Raw genomic sequence first — 20,446 nt, forward strand, 5'->3', positions numbered from 1 at the left:
AGTAGAAGTGGCCCCCTCTCCCCCGACGCCCCCCTTAGTGGTGGCGATTTTACAGATTATTTCCCCCCCACCCCGGCACACACTTCTGGGCTCTTGATGAACCTTAGCACCCACGTGCTTTAGTGTGGCGCTGCTGCAGGCTGGAGCCTCTTGAGTGTTGTATCCACCTGCAGCACTCAGTATCTTTTAAGTATGAGTCTCTGATGGCACCCACTCCAGTACTCTTGCCTGGAAAATCCCATGGACGGAGGAACCCGGTAGGCTGCAGGCCATGGGGTCGCAAAGAGTCAGACACAACTGAGCAACTTCACTTCACTTCACTTCAGATGACAGACATGATCTATCTTGTAGTCAAAACTGGTGAAGTCATAATATTTTTGCAGTCAGTGGTGGAAGCTGAGTCACAATGAGTGTGATTCAGGCCTTGATTTCTTACCCAGGGTAATTTTGAGAGGTGTGAAGTCAAGAAAAGACCCACAGTTGTCACTGCCCCCTGTAGGAAAAGCCCCAAGTGGCTGAGCTTCCGTAGCCAAGACAGGGCTCAGGCCCTACCTGGAAACAGTCCAGTCTCCCGGCTCATATCCTTCACTGGCCTCCACCATGAATAACTCATTCAGAAAATGCTGTCAGTCCTTTGCCCGCCTTTCAGAGTCTGTCTTATTTTTTTATCTTGGTCCTGTTAGCCATGTTTGTAGAAAGGGGGGTGGGGAAAAGGTAACTTTGTTTTCTAAAATTAACACCCATAACCCATATAACTAAGAGACTTGGGAGTTATTATGTCTTAGTTTGGAAATGAGGAAGTCATACCTTTCAGAATAAGTCATCAGGGAAATGACCTTTTATGAAATCCAGGAGATACTTGAAAGAAATTCAGATAAAAATGGTTGCCTTAGACACTGAGAGCTTTTGCGATTTTGAACTATTAGGAATAAAAGGCTGAGAAGTGCACGGCATACAGATTGGATGTGACTGGAGAGTTCTTTATAGGAGAGACGGAGGAGGGTGCATGCAGGCAAAGGTCAGTAGACCTGGGCTCCCAGGCCACAACTTTGTGCTGAATTAGAGGACTGACTTTGAGGAAGTAGCTCAACTGAGCTGGTTTCAGTTTCCGCTGAAGACTCTCAAAACTGACTTTGCAGGGTGTTGTGAGAATAAAAAGTAGCCAAGAGAGTCCAACACATAACCATGCTTGAAAGGTAGTGAGCCCTTAATAAGTGGGAGTGGCTGTTTCCATTCAGTGTTACAATTTCACCTCCAAGGTATTATTCTGAAGGCTCCCAACTTTGTGCAAAATGCACTGAGACACACATAGTGAAATTGGAAACTGCAAAGAAAACTAACCAAAGGAATTGAAAAGGAGACCTATAAGAAAAACCAAGTTTGAAAGAAGCGATTATTTACAGCGAAGAAGGGAAGGCTGGAGAGCAACTGAATGACTGTCTTCAAGATGTTGGAGGCATCGTTATGCGGAAACTTCCAGCTGTTCTCTGTCTCCACCGAAGTGGACAGAACCAGGGCAGGTGGGACAGGCCAGAGCCAAAGAAAGAGCCGGGGAAGCAGTAGAAATGGCAAAATTGTATAAGTCAGGAACAAACACAGAGCAATGGAGGGGGATGCAAGTCTCAAAGAAGGTGCCAGAAAAGTTCACATCAACACTTCCCCATGACCTCCTGAGATGTTGGGTGTGGGGGCCGGTCTCCTGGCTTCAGCCTGGAGCCCCATCTCTTGCCATGGGCGCCAGCCTGCTCGTGTCTACATGTCCAGGGTGGCTGGACTGAACAGCTGGCACTTGGCTTGGAGCAGTGTCTGAACCAGGGTCCATCTTGCCTTCTCACAATGCAGCTGTCTGGAGGCATCTTCTGTTGTCACGATGGGGAGGAGGGGGCACTACTGGCTTCGGTGGGCAGGGGCCTGGGGTGCTGATATACATCTTACAATGCATAGGAAACCTCCCAGAGGAAAGAATTATCTGACATCAAAACATCAGTAGCATTGTGATTGAGAAGTCCTGGGTTAGAGGCATAGAATGACCGTCGTAGCCCTGGCTTCCTTCAGGCTTATTGGTTTACATCAGAGCATTTTTTTCTCCTCCCATTTACACAAAACCATGGAACTAACTGAATGGTTAGAAGACTGTTACAACATTTGCTATTCTAAGAAAATGTGTGGATTCCATTATAATCATGTGTTTCTTAGCTGCCTGTGACTTTGGTTTAAAAATATTTATATTTCTAAATAAGCGACTGACTCTTTGTATAGGGAAAATAACATATGCATTAGAGCTCCCGGGAGTATGGTGCAGACACCAACCTTCCACGCTTCCTCTGCCCACATTCTCGCTGGCCAATTAATTGCTGCATTCAGGGACTCCCAAGGCAGGGACTGCCCTGCAATGAGCATGTGCTGGTTAAGAGGCAGGCAGGCCTTCGTGGGAGAAACTCTCCAAGGGGCAGACACAGGCCAGCCCAAGAGGGAGGGCTCCCAGAGCGAGCGACTTCAGCGCACAGCATCCTGATGCTCTATGAATGTTGCTCCTGGTGACCGAGGATATAGCGTGCCTTCCTGACTTAATAATACATTGCTGTTTCTAAATAATATAAGTGTATGTTGTGTGCGTCCATTTGTAAACTTTCAGAGTCTTCTGAAATCCAGACACAGCATGAAAACACATGCTATATTTGATCCTTGCATAAATAGCACAGATTTTAATTTTATCCCAGTTATGGATATCTGGCGCGTGTGCCGATACTCTGGGCAGACTGGTGTGAAATTTAATTTGAGCAGTTAAACACAAGGGTGAGAGAGTACAAAATAAACAAGCACACACACACACTTCCAGCCTTACAGCATTTGGTACGTTAGCGGGAAAAGCACCCAAATCCTCTCTCTTTTATTTTCTCCCTTGGTGACAATCACGTTACAGATTTGTCTGAAAAGGCACAAACCCTCCACATCTCCCACGCCACCCCCACCCCACCTCTCCCGGAAGATTGCCTGTAGACATTTCATCTGCGGGAGCTCTTCCCAAGCTGGGGTTGGAGTTCCAGTGAATGAAAGTGTCCAGGATTCTTTGTTTTCAGATTTGATCTTTGAGATTCTTTTGGTTTCAAGAAAAGGCAAACAGTCTCCTTGAGAACATCTTGGAAGGAGAAACAGGAATGGAATTGGAAATGATGGGAGAGAACCGATTTGCAGTTCGGTAGACAGACATGGGTGGGGTCCCAGTTTAGGCAGAGTCTGGACCTTTGGAGATGGACTTGAAAGCTCAGTTCCTTGTTTTACTACTTTGTAGAAATGGGACTAACTTCGGCCTAACAGTTTCCAGGGAGGTATACAGTGGTGGCACATAAGTGCTCCAAAAATGTCATTTTCCTTACCCCTTATGGACATCTTGTTTGTGTTGTTGTTTAGTTGCTAAGTCATGTCCAACTCTTTTATGACCCCACAGACTGTATTTAACCCTCCAGGAACGTCTGTCCATGGCATTTCCCAGGCAAGGACGCTGGAGTGGTTAAGGACATCTATGTAAGCCTGAATGCCACTTGCTGGGGAAGTAAGATAATTGCTGTTGATAATCATTCATGTTGGTGAAACTTCTATTCTTGGCTCCTCCTTTAATCACCTCCATTCAGAAATCCACAGCACCTTTCAGCCCGCCCACTCCTATTTATAGGTCATTCTGGATATCAAGTACACAGAGCTTTTGGCCTTAGAAACACCCACGTGTCCCAGTGGACTGTTGACTTGGGGGGCGGGAGGAGGGGCAGTGGCATGTGTACACGGTTCACAGACCGGCAGCCATGAGAAGTTTCAGCAGTGGAGGGGCAAATTTTCCCTTATACTCCCCAGAAAGACCGTCTGCTTTCCATCAGTAAAAGTTCCCATCTTTGTATTCAATTTGTTTCCACAGAAGAGCGGGTTGTCCCCATTGAAGTGTGCCGATCCAAACTGTCCAAATACTTGCAGGGAGTAGTTTTCCGCTGTGATAAGTGTACCTTCACCTGCTCCAGTGACGAGAGCCTCCAGCAACACATAGAAAAGCACAATGAACTGAAACCTTACAAATGCCAGCTCTGCTACTATGAGACCAAGCACACGGAAGAACTGGACAGCCACCTTCGGGATGAGCATAAGGTAGGGGCCTGGCCTCCCCGCTCCCACCCTCGGCACGGCGTTGGGAGGGGCCGGGCCGAATCTAGCTATGCCGCTCTGTGCAGGACAGACGCACGTGCTAAAATAATGTTTAAAGTGAGGTTCAGTTTATTCCATTATCAATGAACTGTAAGGTCATTTTAGAAAATTGGAACACAGATGAGGGAAAGAAAACCATCCATAATGCCACCCCCCACGTCTAACTGCTTAATGCTTTTGGTCTCTTCTGTACCCACTTCCTTCTGTTTTATTTCATTCTGAGTATATGCGATCCCTTCTATGAAAGAGTGTATCTTCCCTTTCTTGTTTTCGTCTTACCCTAACTAGAGTACTTTACCATATTATTTTAAGTGTATTATCACAAAGCTTGATAATTTTTTTCTGTAAAGGGCTGGGTAGTAAATATTTTAGGCTTTGCGGGCCAGATGGTCTCAGTGGTAACAATTCAACTCTGCCCTTGTAGCAAGAAAGAAGTCCTAGAGAAGACATCAATGAATGGGCATGGCTGTGTTTAAAAAAAAAAAAAAACTATTTACAAAATTAGGCAACGGGCTGTGGACCCGTAGTTACTGGCCCCCTCTTCTCTCTGATGGCTCTGCCAGCAAGAGTCTCAGTCATGTAAGTTGTTTCCCAATATATTGCTGACTACAGACATTTTCCAAGGCATTACTATTCATGTCTAAGCACTATAAGGACTGTAAAATGTGTGTTATATTTGCGGGAGGGAACAAATTGGTACAGGACATAAAATACGGGGTTTATGAAAAAAATTCTCTTCCAAAAGTCTGCTGATCAGAGGGTAAGATATCCCAGGTGGCTTCCTCACTTCTCGGAGGATAGCGTAGCACGGATTAAGACCATTGTTTCTGGTTTTGTATATTGTCCAGAGTTCGGGGAGTGTGTGTGTGGAGGGGGGCAGGGGGAATGATTAGTATTTGTTTCATGAAAAGAGCCTGTTGAAATGTTTTGTAATTAACCAACAAATCCCAAACATCTAGTGAGCGTTTACTTAAGGCACAATGAGAAGCACTTTGGTATTGTTTCCTTTTTCTTGCTGTGTGCTGTCAGTGGAAATACAGTTCCTCTTTTCTGCACTTAGAAACCCAAGTTAGAAAGATTCCTGTCTGAGTCATCTACACCCAAGGGTTAGAATTTTTCTATAGGGTGTTGAGAGAAGGCTGAGCTTTATCACCCACCTACCATTTAATGGCATTATTCCTAACTTCTCTACTTTGGAATGCATTCATTTTCTAATGTGTCTCCGCAAAATGAGAGCAGAGAAAAGCCTGAATTACCTCACTTAAAAGCTTTTAATACCAGAAAAAAAAACACCAAATTTTAATGCCCTTTCATATTCAAACTTCCTTGGCATTTCTGCCCCCACACTGAAAGGAAAGTCACTCATCTATGTCAAGCTAAGCTGTTTACATTCATGTGCTTGTGTCTTATTTGTGTTACCACCTCAGGTCTTTTTATTATAGTGTTGAAGCCATCAGACTAGTATTTTGGGACAGAGCAAACCTGGAAGGTAGATTCTTCCTCAGTGGCTGCATAGTAGCTGTGAGTCACTGGGGAACTCCAGACAAGACTAGAAACCATACCAGATACGGAAGCGGGCGGGAATGTGCGGGCTTTAGAATAAGCATCAGGCAAATGGGTTACTCAGGAAGCTAGGAGCCCAGTTAAGAACTTTTGGAGCCAAACAGACCTAGGATTGAATTCTGTCTTCACCACTTAACTATAATTGCTTCAGCAAGTTACTTCAATTTCTGTATCTGTTTCCTGATCTGTAAATGGGAATTGCATATCCTTACATACTTTACTCAGAAATTTTGTAAGATTAAACGAAGTCCTGGTATCTCCCACACTTTGAGAACCATGTCTCAGTCTGTCTGTGAGTTGGTTAGAGCTCAGGGTTAACAACCACCCATCAGAAAGGCAGTTATGGTTCCTAAAGACCTAAAATAGACTATAAAATCACTGACTATACTCTGCACTTTAGACATGGGCTTTGATATGTTGTATTTTCACTATGCTGTGCTTGGTTCTTTAATCTTACTCTCTCATGGTTGACCAGCTTATTAAGTCCAATGAGCACCTAATTGAGGCTAAAGAATTGCCACTCTCAGCATGCCTAATGATCTTCATCTTTGTCTCAGTTGTTGTTAAATATATGAGACTTGTGCTTATTAATGATTCCTTGTTTTCTAAATGACGAATACAAAATGCAGTTTGAATTTTTGAAATAATTACCCAAACACTGTTTTATAAACAAAGACAGCTGCTGAAAGTGAATTTTTGATTGACAGTAACATTATGCATTAATTAAAAATGGTCATTCCTTGGTGTAAAGGATATACAGAAGTCTGATTTCAGCATTCCTGAAAAAGCTCTAAGAGTGTCAATATACAGTGTACTAAAGAGAAGTTTGCTAATGATTGAGATACAAAAGTCAAGAACCATAAGGTAAGGATGAGAAATTGAAGCCTAAGAATTGGAAAGGAAGAAATAAAACTGTTTTTGTTCATAGATAATGTGATCTTTGTAGGTAGAAAATCCTAAGTAGTCCATTTAAAGAGATATTGGAATATTCATGAGTTTATCAGAATTGCAGGATACGATCAATAATAAATTTCTATACACTAGTAATGAACAATCTGAAAATGAAATTTTAATACCAATTTCATTTATAATGTCAAAAAGAATAAAATGCTTAAGAATAAACAAAACTGTGAAAGCTCTATGCTGAAAACTACAAATGCTATTGAGAAAAGAACTAAATTAATGTAATATATACCGTACTCATGGATTAGAAGACTCACTATTGGTAATGCTTCCCAAACTGATCTACAGATTCAGTGTAATCTATCAGAATCTCAGTAGGCTTTTTTCTTTGGTAGAAATTGATAAACTCACACAAAAATGTATATAGAAATGCAAAGGATCTAGAATAGCATAAGCAGTATGAAAAAAGAACAAAATTGGAAGACTCATCCTTCCTGATTGTAACTTTTACTGTGATCAGTGGTGCAGAAGAAAAAGTTCAGAAATAAATCCTGATATATGTGGACAGTTGATGTTTATCAGAGGTGCTAAGGTAATAAGGAAACAATAGTTTTTCAACAAGTAGTGTTGTTACAGTTGGATTTCCATGTGGAAAATAGAGATTGTTGACCCTTATGTCACTCAATGGACATGAATTTGAGCAAATTTCAGGGGATAATGAAGGGCAGGGAAGCTTGGTGTGCTGTAGTCCATGGGGTCGCAAAGCATCATACACCACTTAGCAACTGAACAAGAAACACAATGTCACTCAAATTTCTCTTGGGAAAAAATTCTTAGATATAATAGCTGTGATCATTAAAAAAAAATCAATAAATCAGGTGTCATCAAAATTAAATTGTTGCTCTTCAGAAGACTTCATTAAGCAAATGAAAAGGCAAGCAACAGATTGGAGGTAAATATTTGCAAAATAACTGTCTAACAAAAGACTTCAACCAAAACATATAAAGAACTTTTGCAGCTCAGTAGTAAGAAGAGTAACAGTTCAATTAAAAATGAGAAAAAGTTCTGAATAGGCACTTTATGCAGGAGGATATGCAAATGAGCTCATGAAAAGATGCTTAATAAGACTCACCATTAATAAGACCCGTCCACTAGAATGGCTAAAACCAAGAAGACCAACAGCACCAAGTGTTGATGAGGATGTGAAGAAACTGGAAATCTCACACGTGGCTGAATGGAATGTCATCTGGCACATCTGCTTTGGAGCATTTTGTCAATTTGTTTAAAAGTGAAACCCACACTTTACCATCTGATCCCGCAAGTCTGCTGTCACCTAAAGTGGCTGCATAAACAAAATGTGCTCTATCCAGACAGTGGAATGCTACTGATCAGCAAAAGAAATGAGCTACTGATACGTGTACCAGTGTGGCTAAATCTCAGAATCATCACGTTAAATGGACAAAGTGAGTCATTCAGTCGTGTCTGACTCTTTGCGACCCCCATGCACTGTAGCCTGCCAGGCTCCTCTGTCCATGGGATTTTCCAGGCCAGAATACTGGCGGGGGTAGCAGTTCCCTTCTCCAGGGGATCTTCCCAACCCAGGGAAGGAACCCAGGTCTCCCACATTGCAGGCAGATTCTTTACCATCTGAGCCACCAGGGAAGCCCAAAGCCAGACACAAAATACTAGATGTGCGATTTCTATAAAAGGCGGAATTAAGGAGACAAAGCAGATCAGAGCTGTTTGGGACTGGAGGTTTGGAGCAGAGATCGATGGCAGACGGTATGAAGGTGCTTCTTAGAGTAATAAAAGATGGTGCAGGTTTGTACCAGTGCATACATTTACTAAAACTCATTGAAATGTTCATTTGAAATAGGTTAATTTTATGGTAATTATACCTCAGTACCTAAAAGATGCAAGTTCCCCATGAGCTGACACATGGTCAGCCTTCAGTACATGTTAATATTCTGCAGTCTTCTTACAAGGTGGATCTTGAGAACAGATAGATCTATAAAGATGCAGAGATCCAGATGAATGTGTATATTGTCAAAAATAAAATGTGCAAAAGACGTAGCTGCTGCTGCTGCTAAGTCACTTCAGTCGTGTCCAACTCTGTGCGACCCCATAGATGGCAGCCCACCAGGCTCCCCCGTCCCTGGGATTCTCCAGGCAAGAACACTGGAGTGGGTTGCCATTTCCTTCTCCAGTGCATGAAAGTGAAAAGTGAAAGTGAAGTCGCTCAGTCATGTCCGACTCTAGCGACCCCATGGACTGCAGCCTGCCAGGCTGCTCCATCCATGGGATTTTCCAGGCAAGAGTACTGGAGTGGGGTGCCATAAGACGTAGCAATTGGTTCTAAACTGAAGTTTACTTGCTTTTCTAGTAAAATGATGTGTTGAGTGTGTTGCTCATTACATTCTTCCATGAGTAGCTTTAGGTGATTTTGTGTGGTGGAGAGAATATATACAAGAAACTAAAAGACACTATGGGATGTATTTTCAGTCACAGGAGTTCATTAAACAGAACTGGACATTCAAAACTGGACTCCTGAATTCTGCCTGCAAAGCTTGTAAACTTCAGGAATGTCTCTGAAGATGTCAGACTGTATCATTTCATGGACTGGACAGAATACTAGTTCAGCAGAAAGGATCCCTGAAATCAAATAAACCATTCCATTGAAGAAGCAAACTCTGAAGTGCCCTGGATTTACACTGCTGTGTTTATCCTCAGAACGCGAAGGTGAAATAGAAAAGGATTGACAACCAGTACTTTCATTTTTTTTCTTTTTATTTGTTTTAGCACCTTCATTTTTTAGGTGACACAGAATCTTGTCTTCCTCGATCTTTATCTTTGCACCAGTGAACAAAGAATCTTGCTTGTAATCTCTTGGAATCTAAAGTAAACAGTACAGTCTATTTAGAATTTCAGTTCTTCATCCTTCAACTCCCTTTTTTTCCCTATCTCACAAGGTCTTCTCGAAGTGGACTATTCTATCCTTTCAATCTCCCTTTATGTTCCTCCCTCTCTCACACACACACTCACACACACACACACAGAATGAAATTATATGTTAGTAATGCCATTTATTAGCAATGCTGGTGCAAGATGAAGATGTAACATTTCTAGGAACCTTGAAGTCATGAAAAAAGCCAAACCTCACACTTCTCACACTTAGAAAACCACCCATATATTTTTCTTTGAAGAAAGTTTAAGTATCTGTAGTACCTTGTTAGTGTTCTTTATGGTTCTGAAGTCTCTTTGCTAGTTTAAGGAACATAAAAATATATTATCTCTAACATGGTTTGCTCGTAAAATTGTCATGTTAGCTATATTAAATTTAGAAGGATAGTCTATTCAGGCAATACACATTCACTAATTGAATTTACTTTGAAATGTTTTTAATTTTTTATACAAATGGAGCCTCAGGCGGCTGAACTCTAAGGAACTCGTATCTCTTACTTTTTGTCATTTTGAAGGAAGCAGCAGAACATTCAGCTTAGGAGGAATCGCCAATGTTTTACTTATTCCAGTAAAATTGTTTCACTCTCTGGACCAGTGAAATCTATGATGGCAAAAAAAAAAAAAAAAAGTCACATCAAATATTTGTTTCCAGCAAAGGAAATGAGAAGAAATAAAAGAAGAACCTTCGCCGACTCCAAATCATAAAATACACTTCAGGCCGTGCTTTTTGGACTGGGTTTACTTTCTGAACTAAGTCCTAGCATCTAGCTTTATCACCTCCATGGGTTCCTGCGAGCTGAAGTCTTTCCAAAAGATTGTCATTTCATCTCTGCTCTCCCTCATGTTAGTTGCTTCTGAATTTGTCAACCGTAGACCTGCTTCTTTCATGTATTTTGGAAGACAAAAAAAATCAGAGGTAGATGAGCAAAAGCTGTGGTAATTTTTCAGAGGGATGTGCCTGGCAGAACCGTAGTTGGTATTTCTCAAGTAGGTATTTGAAGATGTTCTTAACCTGTAACCTTTGGAACAGTCCACTAAAGTCTCCCGCCAGTAGGACTTCCCCTAATGGTCCAATGGTTAAGATTTGACCTTCCAATGCAAGGGGTGAGGGTTTGATCCTTGAGCTAAGATACCACATGCCTTATGACCAAAAAAGCAGAATATAAACAACAGAAACCATATTGTGACAAATTCAAGAAAGACTTTAAAAATGGGACACATCAAAAAAAAAATCTTAAAAATGCATACATTTGTTGCTGTTCAGTCTCCCAGTCGGGTCTGACTCTTTGCGACCCCATGGACTGCAGCACACCAGACCTCCCTGACCCTCACCATCTCCCGAAGTTTGCCCAAGTTCTTGTCCATTGCCTCGGTGATGCCATCCAGCCATCTCATCCTCTGACGCCCTCTTCTCCTTCTGCCCTCAATCTTTCCCAGTCATCAGGGACTTTTCCAATGAGTCAGCTGTTCTCATCAGATGACCAAAATATTGGAGCTTCAGCTTCAGTCTTCCCAATGAGTATTCAGGGTTCATTTCCTTTAATATTGACTGGTTTGATCTCCTTGCTGTCCAAGGGACTCTGAGGAGTCTTTCCCAGCAACACAGTTCAAAGGGAATGGCAAACCACCCCAGTATACTTGCCATGAGAACCTCATTAACTGTATAAAACACAAAAAGATTGCACCGAAAGATGAGTTTCCCAGGTTGGACGGTGTCCAATATGCTATTGGGAATGAGCGGAGGACAACATACTTACGTGCATACATAAAAAATAAAGTATCCAGCCAAAATGAATGGCCTCTGCTTCCAAACTTGCGTAGAACTTTCCTTCTTCCTCTATTCAGGCACATGTTCATGCAGCCTTAGCTTGTACTTAACTCTTAACAAGATTCTGTCTTGCCACTGGGTGCAACATTCTTAAAATGGAAACCACAATATTTACCTCTCTTTCCTTCTCAAATCTCACCATGGTGCCCTGCGTATAATTAAGTCTCCAGTAGTTGGTTGCTAAATAAATCAATAAGTGAAATCACTTTTCAGATGAGAAATTTTAAGTATCCTGTTTGTCCAAATAACCAGAACATGGCAGCAGCAGCACCTTGGCCTCTGGATTTCGAGTTCTGGAGATTGGCAGCAGCTCAGTTGGCGGACAACAAAGTTCTTTGACTTTAATGATGCCTTTCACGTGGCTTTCTTGAGTGCTTGTGACTGGGGTTGTGCTGAGATTCTTGAAATGATTGATTTGGTCTGGACTTTTGCTAAGTCAGGTCTGGCAACAGCGTGTTTTCTGTTCTAACTCAGTGATCGCAAAAGAAAGTAGGTACTCTCCTTGACTTCTGTGCCCCGTACCCTTTGCCAGCCTTTATTCTTACAGTCCTTGTCCTTAAAATGGTTTTTACTTTTGAAGAAAATATTCTTAAAAGATTCTTCCTGCTTCATCCCATCAAATTTTGGAATGAACGTTATTGTCACGGTACTTTTTTCTCCCTTCTTGTGTTCAGCCAGTGTCCCATGGATAATTTTTACATGTTTTGTAAGCAGTTTTGCATTTCAACAGATGATCTGTATTCTAATGGGGAAAGCTAGCGCTGTGTCGCCTAAAGGTGTGAGTTCAAACCTGGCCCATCACTTACTTGTTTTGTGTTCTGTTTTCCTCATCTGCAAATATGGAAGATAACACATAGCTTGCAGAATGATCATAAGGGTTAAGTGATATATGTAAAAATGACTGGGTTAATTTTTAGCATATAATTATTTGGTAAGCATTAGAACAAAATCTTTTAGAAAAATGTCCAATTTTATTAGCAAGCAAATTTATACCTTGGCATAAAATATTATGAAGTCCTTTATCTTTATGATTGCCTATGGGTTTTTATGTTACTGGTAAATTCAGATAACATGTGTTATGTGTCAACTAGATGACTGGCCTTATACTCTGCACTGAGCCTGTAAAACTAAATAAGAAATGGTCGCTACCCTGGAAGAGTTTATAAGCAAGCAGGTGAGATGAGCTTAAACAAAGAGTCACAACCAGCATGGTAAGTACTGGATAAAGGTATCTATCAAATAGGAGGGCAGCATAGTTGCATAGCAAGTGTGGTGTCATGGCTCATCTTTCATAGAACCTTAATACACTGGGCTGCACGTCTTTCCTAGAAGCTTTTCCAAGAGCTTTGATTGAAAGGCTCGTTGAGAATTCACGACTTTTACCTGCGTCTTTGACCATCTCCCTGTAAAATTCATAGAGACAGCATTTTGCTGAACCTTTGTCCCACCGGTTCCTTTCCCTCATTCCCATTCTGACTTTCAGAGACAGGCAAAGAAGATCCACTGGGGAAACCACCTGAAGGCCTGAGTCAGGGGTGGGCAGACACTGGCCTATGGACCAGATTGGAACCACTGCCTATTTATATGGTCTGACAGCCAAGAATGGTTTTCACATTTTTTAATCAGATCCGATCAGTCGCTCAGTCATGTCCGACTCTGCGACCCCATGAATCTCAGCACGCCAGGCCTCCCTGTCCATCACCAACTCCCGGAGTACACTTAGACTCACGTCCATCAAGTCAGTGATGCCATCCAGCCATCTCATCCTCTGTCATCCCCTTCTCCTCCTGCCCCCAATCCCTCCCAGCATCAGAGTCTTTTCCAGTGAGTCAACTCTTCGCATGAGGTGGCCAAAGTACTGGAGTTTCAGCTTTAGCATCATTCCTTCCAAAGAAATCCCAGGGCTGATCTCCTTCAGAATGGACTGGTTGGATCTCCTTGCAGTCCAAGGGACTCTCAAGAGTCTTCTCCAACACCACAGTTCAAAAGCATCAATTCTTCGGCACTCAGCCTTCTTCACAGTCCAACTCTCACATCCATACATGACCACAGGAAAAACCATAGCCTTGACTAGATGAACCTTTTTTGGCAAAGTAATGTCTCTGCTTTTGAATATGCTATCTAGGTTGGTCATAACTTTCCTTCCAAGGAGTAAGCGTCTTTTAATTTCATGGCTGCAGTCACCATCTGCAGTGATTTTGGAGCCCAGAAAAATAAAGTCTGACACTGTTTCCCCATCTATTTCCCATGAAGTGGTGGGACCGGATGCCATGATCTTCGTTTTCTGAATGTCGAGCTTTAAGCCAACTTTTTCATTCTCCACTTTCACTTTCATCAAGAGGCTTTTGAGTTCCTCTTCACTTTCTGCCATAAGGGTGGTGTCATCTGCATATCTGAGGTTACTGATATTTCTCCCGGCAATCTTGATTCCAGCTTGTGTTTCTTCCAGTCCAACGTTTCTCATGATGTACTCTGCATATAAGTTAAATAAACAGGGTGACAATATACAGCCTTGACGAACTCCTTTTCCTATTTGGAAGCAGTCTGTTCTTCCATGGTTGACAAAAATCAAAAGAGTAATATTTCGTGACATGTGAAATTACATGAAATTCAAATTTCAGTGTCCCTAAATACAGTTTTCTTGGAACACAGTCACGTTCATCCATTTCTGTACTGTCTGTGACTGCTTTCAAGATAGAGGATAATTGAGTAGTTGTGACAGACTATGTGGTCCAGAAAGCCTAGGAAAACTTGCTCAACTGGCCTTTCACAGGAAAAGTTTGCTGGCCTGGGCCATCAGTCCTTTTACATCTTTGTAACTACGTATTCTCAGTTTGTGACTGAGATGGGCATTTCTGATGTAGGAGGCAGTTTTTCCATGTTCTCTGCTGTCACTTCTTCTAGAAGTAAAAAGTTCACTTGGCCTTTCTCCGTAACAGGAGCACGCACTGGTAGGTGATGTGCACACCCCGATCAGGTGTCTCTTTTTGAATGTACAAGTGTTAAGTCACTAGGAGGGGGCCTCTGGAAAGGTTAAGTAGATTTTTCTTCATCACATCTCCTCCATTTGATGTCTGCTAGGCAACCTGAAGATGAGAGCACCCAGTGTCATTCGTCCCTTTACAAGCAAGTTTTTATCAGTCTTTCCTGTAAAACTGGTTTGTCCCCCAGGACAGTATGAAAATGCATGTGCAACTTGCTTATATTTGTAAACCACATAACACTCCTCTCCTCTTAGAAGTAAGAACTCTAATAATTCTTAGAAGAATTCTTAGAAGTAAGAATTAGTATGGAAATTCTTTCCTCTGCTAAGGACAGATCAAAACCATTTGCTGACTGGCTAAAAAGCAGCTAACAAAAAGACAAAGGTAGTGCTGCAGCTTGAGCATCCAGCGTGAGTGTGGAAGGGTTTGCAGTGTCCCCACTTCAGTGTGAAGGGAAACAGGTTTTGCTGCTCACTGGCACTTCATCTCAATTCCTTACTAGACAAGTTTCCACACAGTTCTCAGTGAGTAGCCCTCACAGGTGACTTTGGGTTCATGGACATTCACAAATAACTTTCACAGGATATGAGGATCTACATGTAATGTTACTGTCTTGAGTGATTATGTATTTGAACAGTCTACCCTTTAAAAGTGTGGATGGCTTCTTCTGCCTTCAGAAGGCTCCAGGGAGCCAGGTTCTAGAATGCATACTCAGCCTTGCTCTCTTTCTCCCTCTGTTGTGGCCCTTTTGGGAAACAAGGTGATAAACTGCTTCTCATCTCCAGAGAAAAAAAGTGAATGTCCCTCCATAGGTCTTCTGACCCATTAAGACGTTGGTCAGATACCCACCAATTTCTGGGTCCAGAAAGTACTGATCATGTACCAGTATGAACATTTTAGAAGCCAACTTAGAAATATATTGGAACTGTAATATAAGATCTGTATATCATTTGACTTTGACACTTGATTTCATGTCTGAGAATTTAGCCTATAAAATCTAAACATGAAAGAAAGGTTTATATACTGGAAGTCTTACTACTGTGTTTTTTTTTAATTAATGTATTTTTTAAAAATTTATACTGGAGTATAGTTGAATTACAATGTTGTATTAATTTTAGGTGTACAGCACAGTGGTTCAGATATATATATATATATATCCATTATTTTTCAGACTATTTTCCCATATAGGTTATTACAGAATATTACAGAATATCCCCTATGATATACAGTAGGTCCTTATTAGTTATCTGCTTTATATGTATAGTGTATATATGTCAATCCCAATCTCTTTATCCCTACCCGTCTTCCCCCCATAACTGTAAGTTTGTATTATACATCTATAACCCAATTTCTGTTTTGTAAATATGTTCATTTGTGCCATTTTTTTTAAGATTCCACATATAAGCGATACCATATGATAAATGTCTTTCTCTGGCTTACTTCACTGAGTGTGATAATTTGTGGGTCCATCCATGTTGTTACAAATGTCATATTCATTCATTTTTTTATGGCTAAGTAGTACATGGTGGTTTCGGAGAAGGCAATGGCACCCCACTCCAGTACTCTTGCCTGGAAAATCCCATGGATGGAGGAGCCTGGTAGGCTGCAGTCCATGGAGTCTCGAAGAGCCAGACACGACTGAGTGACTTCCCTTTCACTTTTCAGTTTCATGCATTGGAGAAGGAAGTGGCAACCCACTCCAGTGTTCTTGCCTGGAGAGTCCCAGGGACGGGGGAGCCTGGTGGGCTGCTGTCTATGGGGTCACACAGAGTCGGACACGACTGAAGTGACTTAGTAGTAGTAGTACATGGTGGTTTAGTTGCTAAGTCGTGTCTGACTTTTGTGACCCCGTGGACTGTAGCCTGCCAGGCTCCTCTGTCCATGGGATTCTCCAGGCAAGAATACTGAAGTGGGTTGCCATTTCCTTCTCCAGGGGATCTTCCCGACCCAGGAATCGAACCTGGGTCTCCATCGTTGCAGGCAAATACTTTACCGACTGAGCTATGAGGGAAGCCCAAGTGGTATATATGCACCACACATTCTGTATTCCTTTCTCTGTCAGTGGACATTTAGCCTGCTTCCACGTCTTGGTTATTGTGAACTGCACTGAACGCTGAAGGACGTGTATCTTTTCAAATTATGATTTTCTTCAGATTTATGCCCAGGAGTGGGGTTGCTGAGTCATTTTTAGTTTTAAGGAACCTCTATACTGTTCTCTTCTGTTAGGTCCATACCATTTAATAGTATAAACCTAACAGAAGCAGAAGATACTAAGAAATACACAGAACAACTGTACAAAAAGATCTTCATGACCCAGATAACCACAATGGTGTGATCACTTTCCTAGAACCAGACATCCTGGAATGCAAAGTCAAGTGGGCCTTAGGAAGCATCACTATGAACAAAGCTAGTGGAAGTGATGGAATTCCAGTTGAGCTATTTCAAATCCTAGAAGATGATGCTGTGAAAGTACTACATTAAACATGCCAGCAAATTTGGTAAACTCAGCAGTGGCCACAGGACTAGAAAAGGTCAGTTTTCATTCCAATCCCAAAGAAAGGTAATGACAAAGAATGTTCAAACTATCACCCAACAATTGCACTCATCTCACATGCTAGCAAAGTAATGCTCAAAATTCTCCAAGCCAGGCTTTAACTGTACGTGAACCATGAACTTCCAAGAGTTCAAGCTGGATTTAGAAAAGACAGAGGAGCTAGAGATCAAATTGCCAACATCCATTGGATCATAGAAAAAGCAAGAGAGTTCCATAAAAACATCTGCTTTATTGACTACATCAAAGCCTTTGACTGTATAGATCACAACAAACTGTGGAAAATTCTTCAAGAGATGGGAATACCAGACCACCTTACCTGCCTCCTGAGAAATCTATATGCAGGTCAAGAAGCAACAGTTAGAATTAGACATGGACCAGGTTCAATGCACGATACTGGATGCTTGGGGCTAGTGCACTGGGACGACCCAGAGGGATGGTATGAGGAGGGAGGAGGGTTCAGGATGGGGAGCACATGTATACCTGTGATGGATTCATTTTGATATTTGGCAAAACTAATACAATTATGTAAAGTTTAAAAATAAAATTAAAAAAAAAAAAAGAATTGGACATGGAACAACAGACTGGTTCCAAATCGGGAAAGGAGTACGTCAAGGCTGTATATTGTCACCCTGCCTGTTTAATTTATATGCAGAGTGCATCATGTGAAATGCCAGGCTGGATGAAGCACAAGCTGGAATCAAGATTCGGGAGAAACATCAATAACCTCAGATATGCAGATAACACCACCCTTATGGCAGAAAGTGAAAGAACTGGAGAGCCTCTTGATGAAAGTGACAGAGGAGAGCGAAAAAGATGGCTTAAAACTCAGCATTCAAAAAACTAAGATCATGGCATCTGGTCCCATCACTTCATGGCAAACAGATGGGGAAATACTGGAAATAGTGACAGACTTTATTTCCTTGGGCTCCAAAGTCACTGCAGATAGTGAGTGCAGCCATGAGATTAAAAGACACTTGCTCCTTAGAAGGAAAGCTGTGATCAACCTAGACAGCATATTAAAAAGCAGAGACATTACTTTGCTGACAGAAGTCCATCTAGTCAAAGCTATAGTTTTCCCAATAGTCATGTATGGATGTGAGAGTGGACTATAAAGAAAGCTGAATGCTGAAGAATTGATGCTTTTGAACTGTGGTGTTGGAGAAGACTCTTGAGTCCCTTGAACTACAAGGAGATCCAGCCAGTCCATCCTAAAGGAAATCAGTCCTGAATATTCATTGGAAAGACTGATGCTGAAGCTGAAGCTCCAATACTTTGGCCACCTGATGCGAAGAACTGACTCATTGGCAAAGACCCTAATGCTGGGAAAGATAGAAGGCAGGAGGGGAAAGATAGAAGGCAGGAGGAGAATGGGACCACAGAAGATGAGATGGTTGGATGGCATCACCAACTCGATGGACATGAGTTTGAGCAAGCTTCAGGAGTTGGTAGTGGACAGGAGAGCCTAGCGTGCTTGCAGTTATGGGGTGGCAAAGAGTTGGACACGACTGAGCGACTGAACTGAACTGACTGATACTGTTCTCAATAGTGGTTGTACCAATTTACATTCTCACCAACAGTGTAGAAAGTTTCCCTTTTCTCCACTCCTTCTCCAGCACGTGTTGTTTATAGACATTTTTTGTGGGAGCCCACACCATGCCGCATGTGAGATCTTAGTTTCCCAACCAGAGATCGAACCTGTGCCCCCTACTGTGGAAACTTAGGGAGTCTTAACCACCGGACTGCCAGGGAAGTCCCAACTTGTAGACTCTTTAATGATGACCATTCTGACCAGTATGAAGTGATACATAATTTTTACGATTTATATTTCTCTAATAATTAGCAATGTTGAGCGTCTTCTAATATATTTATTGGCCATATGTCTTCTTTGGAGAAATGTCTATTTAGATCTTCTGTCCATTTGGGTTTTTTGGTTTTTTTGATATTGAGCTGTATGAGCTGTTTATATATTTTAGGCATTACTCCCTCATTGGTCACATCGTTTTCAAATATTTTCTCCCATTCTGTGGGTTGTCTTTTCATTTCATTGATGATTTCCTTTGCTGTACAAAACATTTTGAGTTTCATTAGGTCCCATTTATTTTTTTTTAATTTCCCTTACTCTAGGAAATGGATAGAAAAATACTGCTGTGATTTATATCGAAGAGTATTTTGCCTATGTTTTCCTCTTAGGGTTTTATAGTATCCAGTCTTATATTTAGGATTTTAATCCATTTTGAGTTTATTTTTGTGTGTGATGTTAGAGAATGTTCTAATTTCATTCTTTTACGTATAGCTGTCCAGTTTTCCCAGTACTACTTATTGAGTCAGTTCAGTTCAGTCCCTCAGTCATGTCCAATTCTTTGCGACCCCATGGACTGCAACCAGGCCTCCCTGTCCATCACCAGCTCCCAGAGCTTGCTCAAACTCACATCCATCGAGTCAGTGAGGTCATCCAACCATCTCATCCTCTGTCATACCCTTCTGCTCCTGCCTTCTGTCTTTCCCAGCATCAGGGTCTTTGCCATTGAGTCAGTTCTTTGCATCAGGTGGCCAAAGTATTGGAGTTTCAGCTTCAGCATCAGTCCTTCCAACGAATATTCAGGACTGATTTCCTGTAGCATTGACTGGTTTGATCTCCTTGCAGTCCAAGGGACTTTCAAGAGTCTTCTCCAGCACCACAGTTCAAAAGCATCAATTCTTTGGCGCTCAGCTTTCTTTATAGTCCAACTCTCACATCCATATGTGACGATTGGAAAAACCATAGCTTTGACTAGATGGACCTTTGTCAGCAAAGTAATGTCTCTGATTTTAATACACTGTCTTGGTTGGTCATAGCTTTTCTTCCAAGGAGCTAGCGTCTTTTAATTTTATGGCTGCACTCACCATCTGCAGTGATTTTGGAGCCCCCTCCCCCAAATAAAGACTCTTACTGTTTCCATTGTTTCCCCATCTATTTGCTATGAAGTGATGGGACCACATGCCATGAACTTAGTTTTCTGAATGTTGAGTTTTAAGCCAACTTTTTCACTCTCTTCTTTCACTTTTATCAAGAGGCTCTTTAGTTCTTTACTTTCTGTCATAAGAATGGTATCATCTGTGTATCTGAGGTTATTGATATTTCTCCTGGCAGTCTTGATTCCAGCTTCTGCTTCATCAGGCCAGCATTTCTCATGATATACTCTGCGTATAAGTTAAATAATCAGGGTGAAAATATACAACTTTGATGTACTCCTTTCCCGATTTGGAACCAGTCTGTTGTTCCATGTCCCATTCTTACTGTTGCTTCTTGACCTGCATACAGATTTCTCAGGAGGCAGGTAAATTTTCCAGTTTGTTGTGATCCACACAGTCAAAGGCTTTGGTGTAGTCAATAAAGCAGAAGTACTTGCTTTACTTCTTGCTTTTTCTTGCAGAACTCTCTTCCTTTTTCGATGATCCAACGGATGTTGGCAATTTGATCTC

General features: G+C 41.7%; 1 protein-coding gene across 10 annotated transcripts in view; it reads left to right on the forward strand.

Annotated features, from left to right (window-relative positions):
* Nucleotides 1-20,446, forward strand: part of ZNF462 (zinc finger protein 462) — a 157,502-nt gene that overhangs the window by 121,175 nt on the left and 15,881 nt on the right. For all 10 annotated transcript variants that reach the window (XR_009738197.1, XM_061426410.1, XM_061426412.1 and 7 more), the window contains one exon: nucleotides 3,911-4,134. Coding sequence is in view for 9 of the 10 variants with exons in the window: in XM_061426410.1 (XP_061282394.1) it covers nucleotides 3,911-4,134 (224 nt within the window). In the remaining variant the exon portion in view is untranslated. The remainder of the gene's footprint in view (nucleotides 1-3,910; nucleotides 4,135-20,446) is intronic.

The sequence above is a fragment of the Bos javanicus genome, chromosome 8, assembly GCF_032452875.1.
Source record: "Bos javanicus breed banteng chromosome 8, ARS-OSU_banteng_1.0, whole genome shotgun sequence".
NCBI classification, from domain to species: Eukaryota; Metazoa; Chordata; class Mammalia; order Artiodactyla; family Bovidae; genus Bos; species Bos javanicus.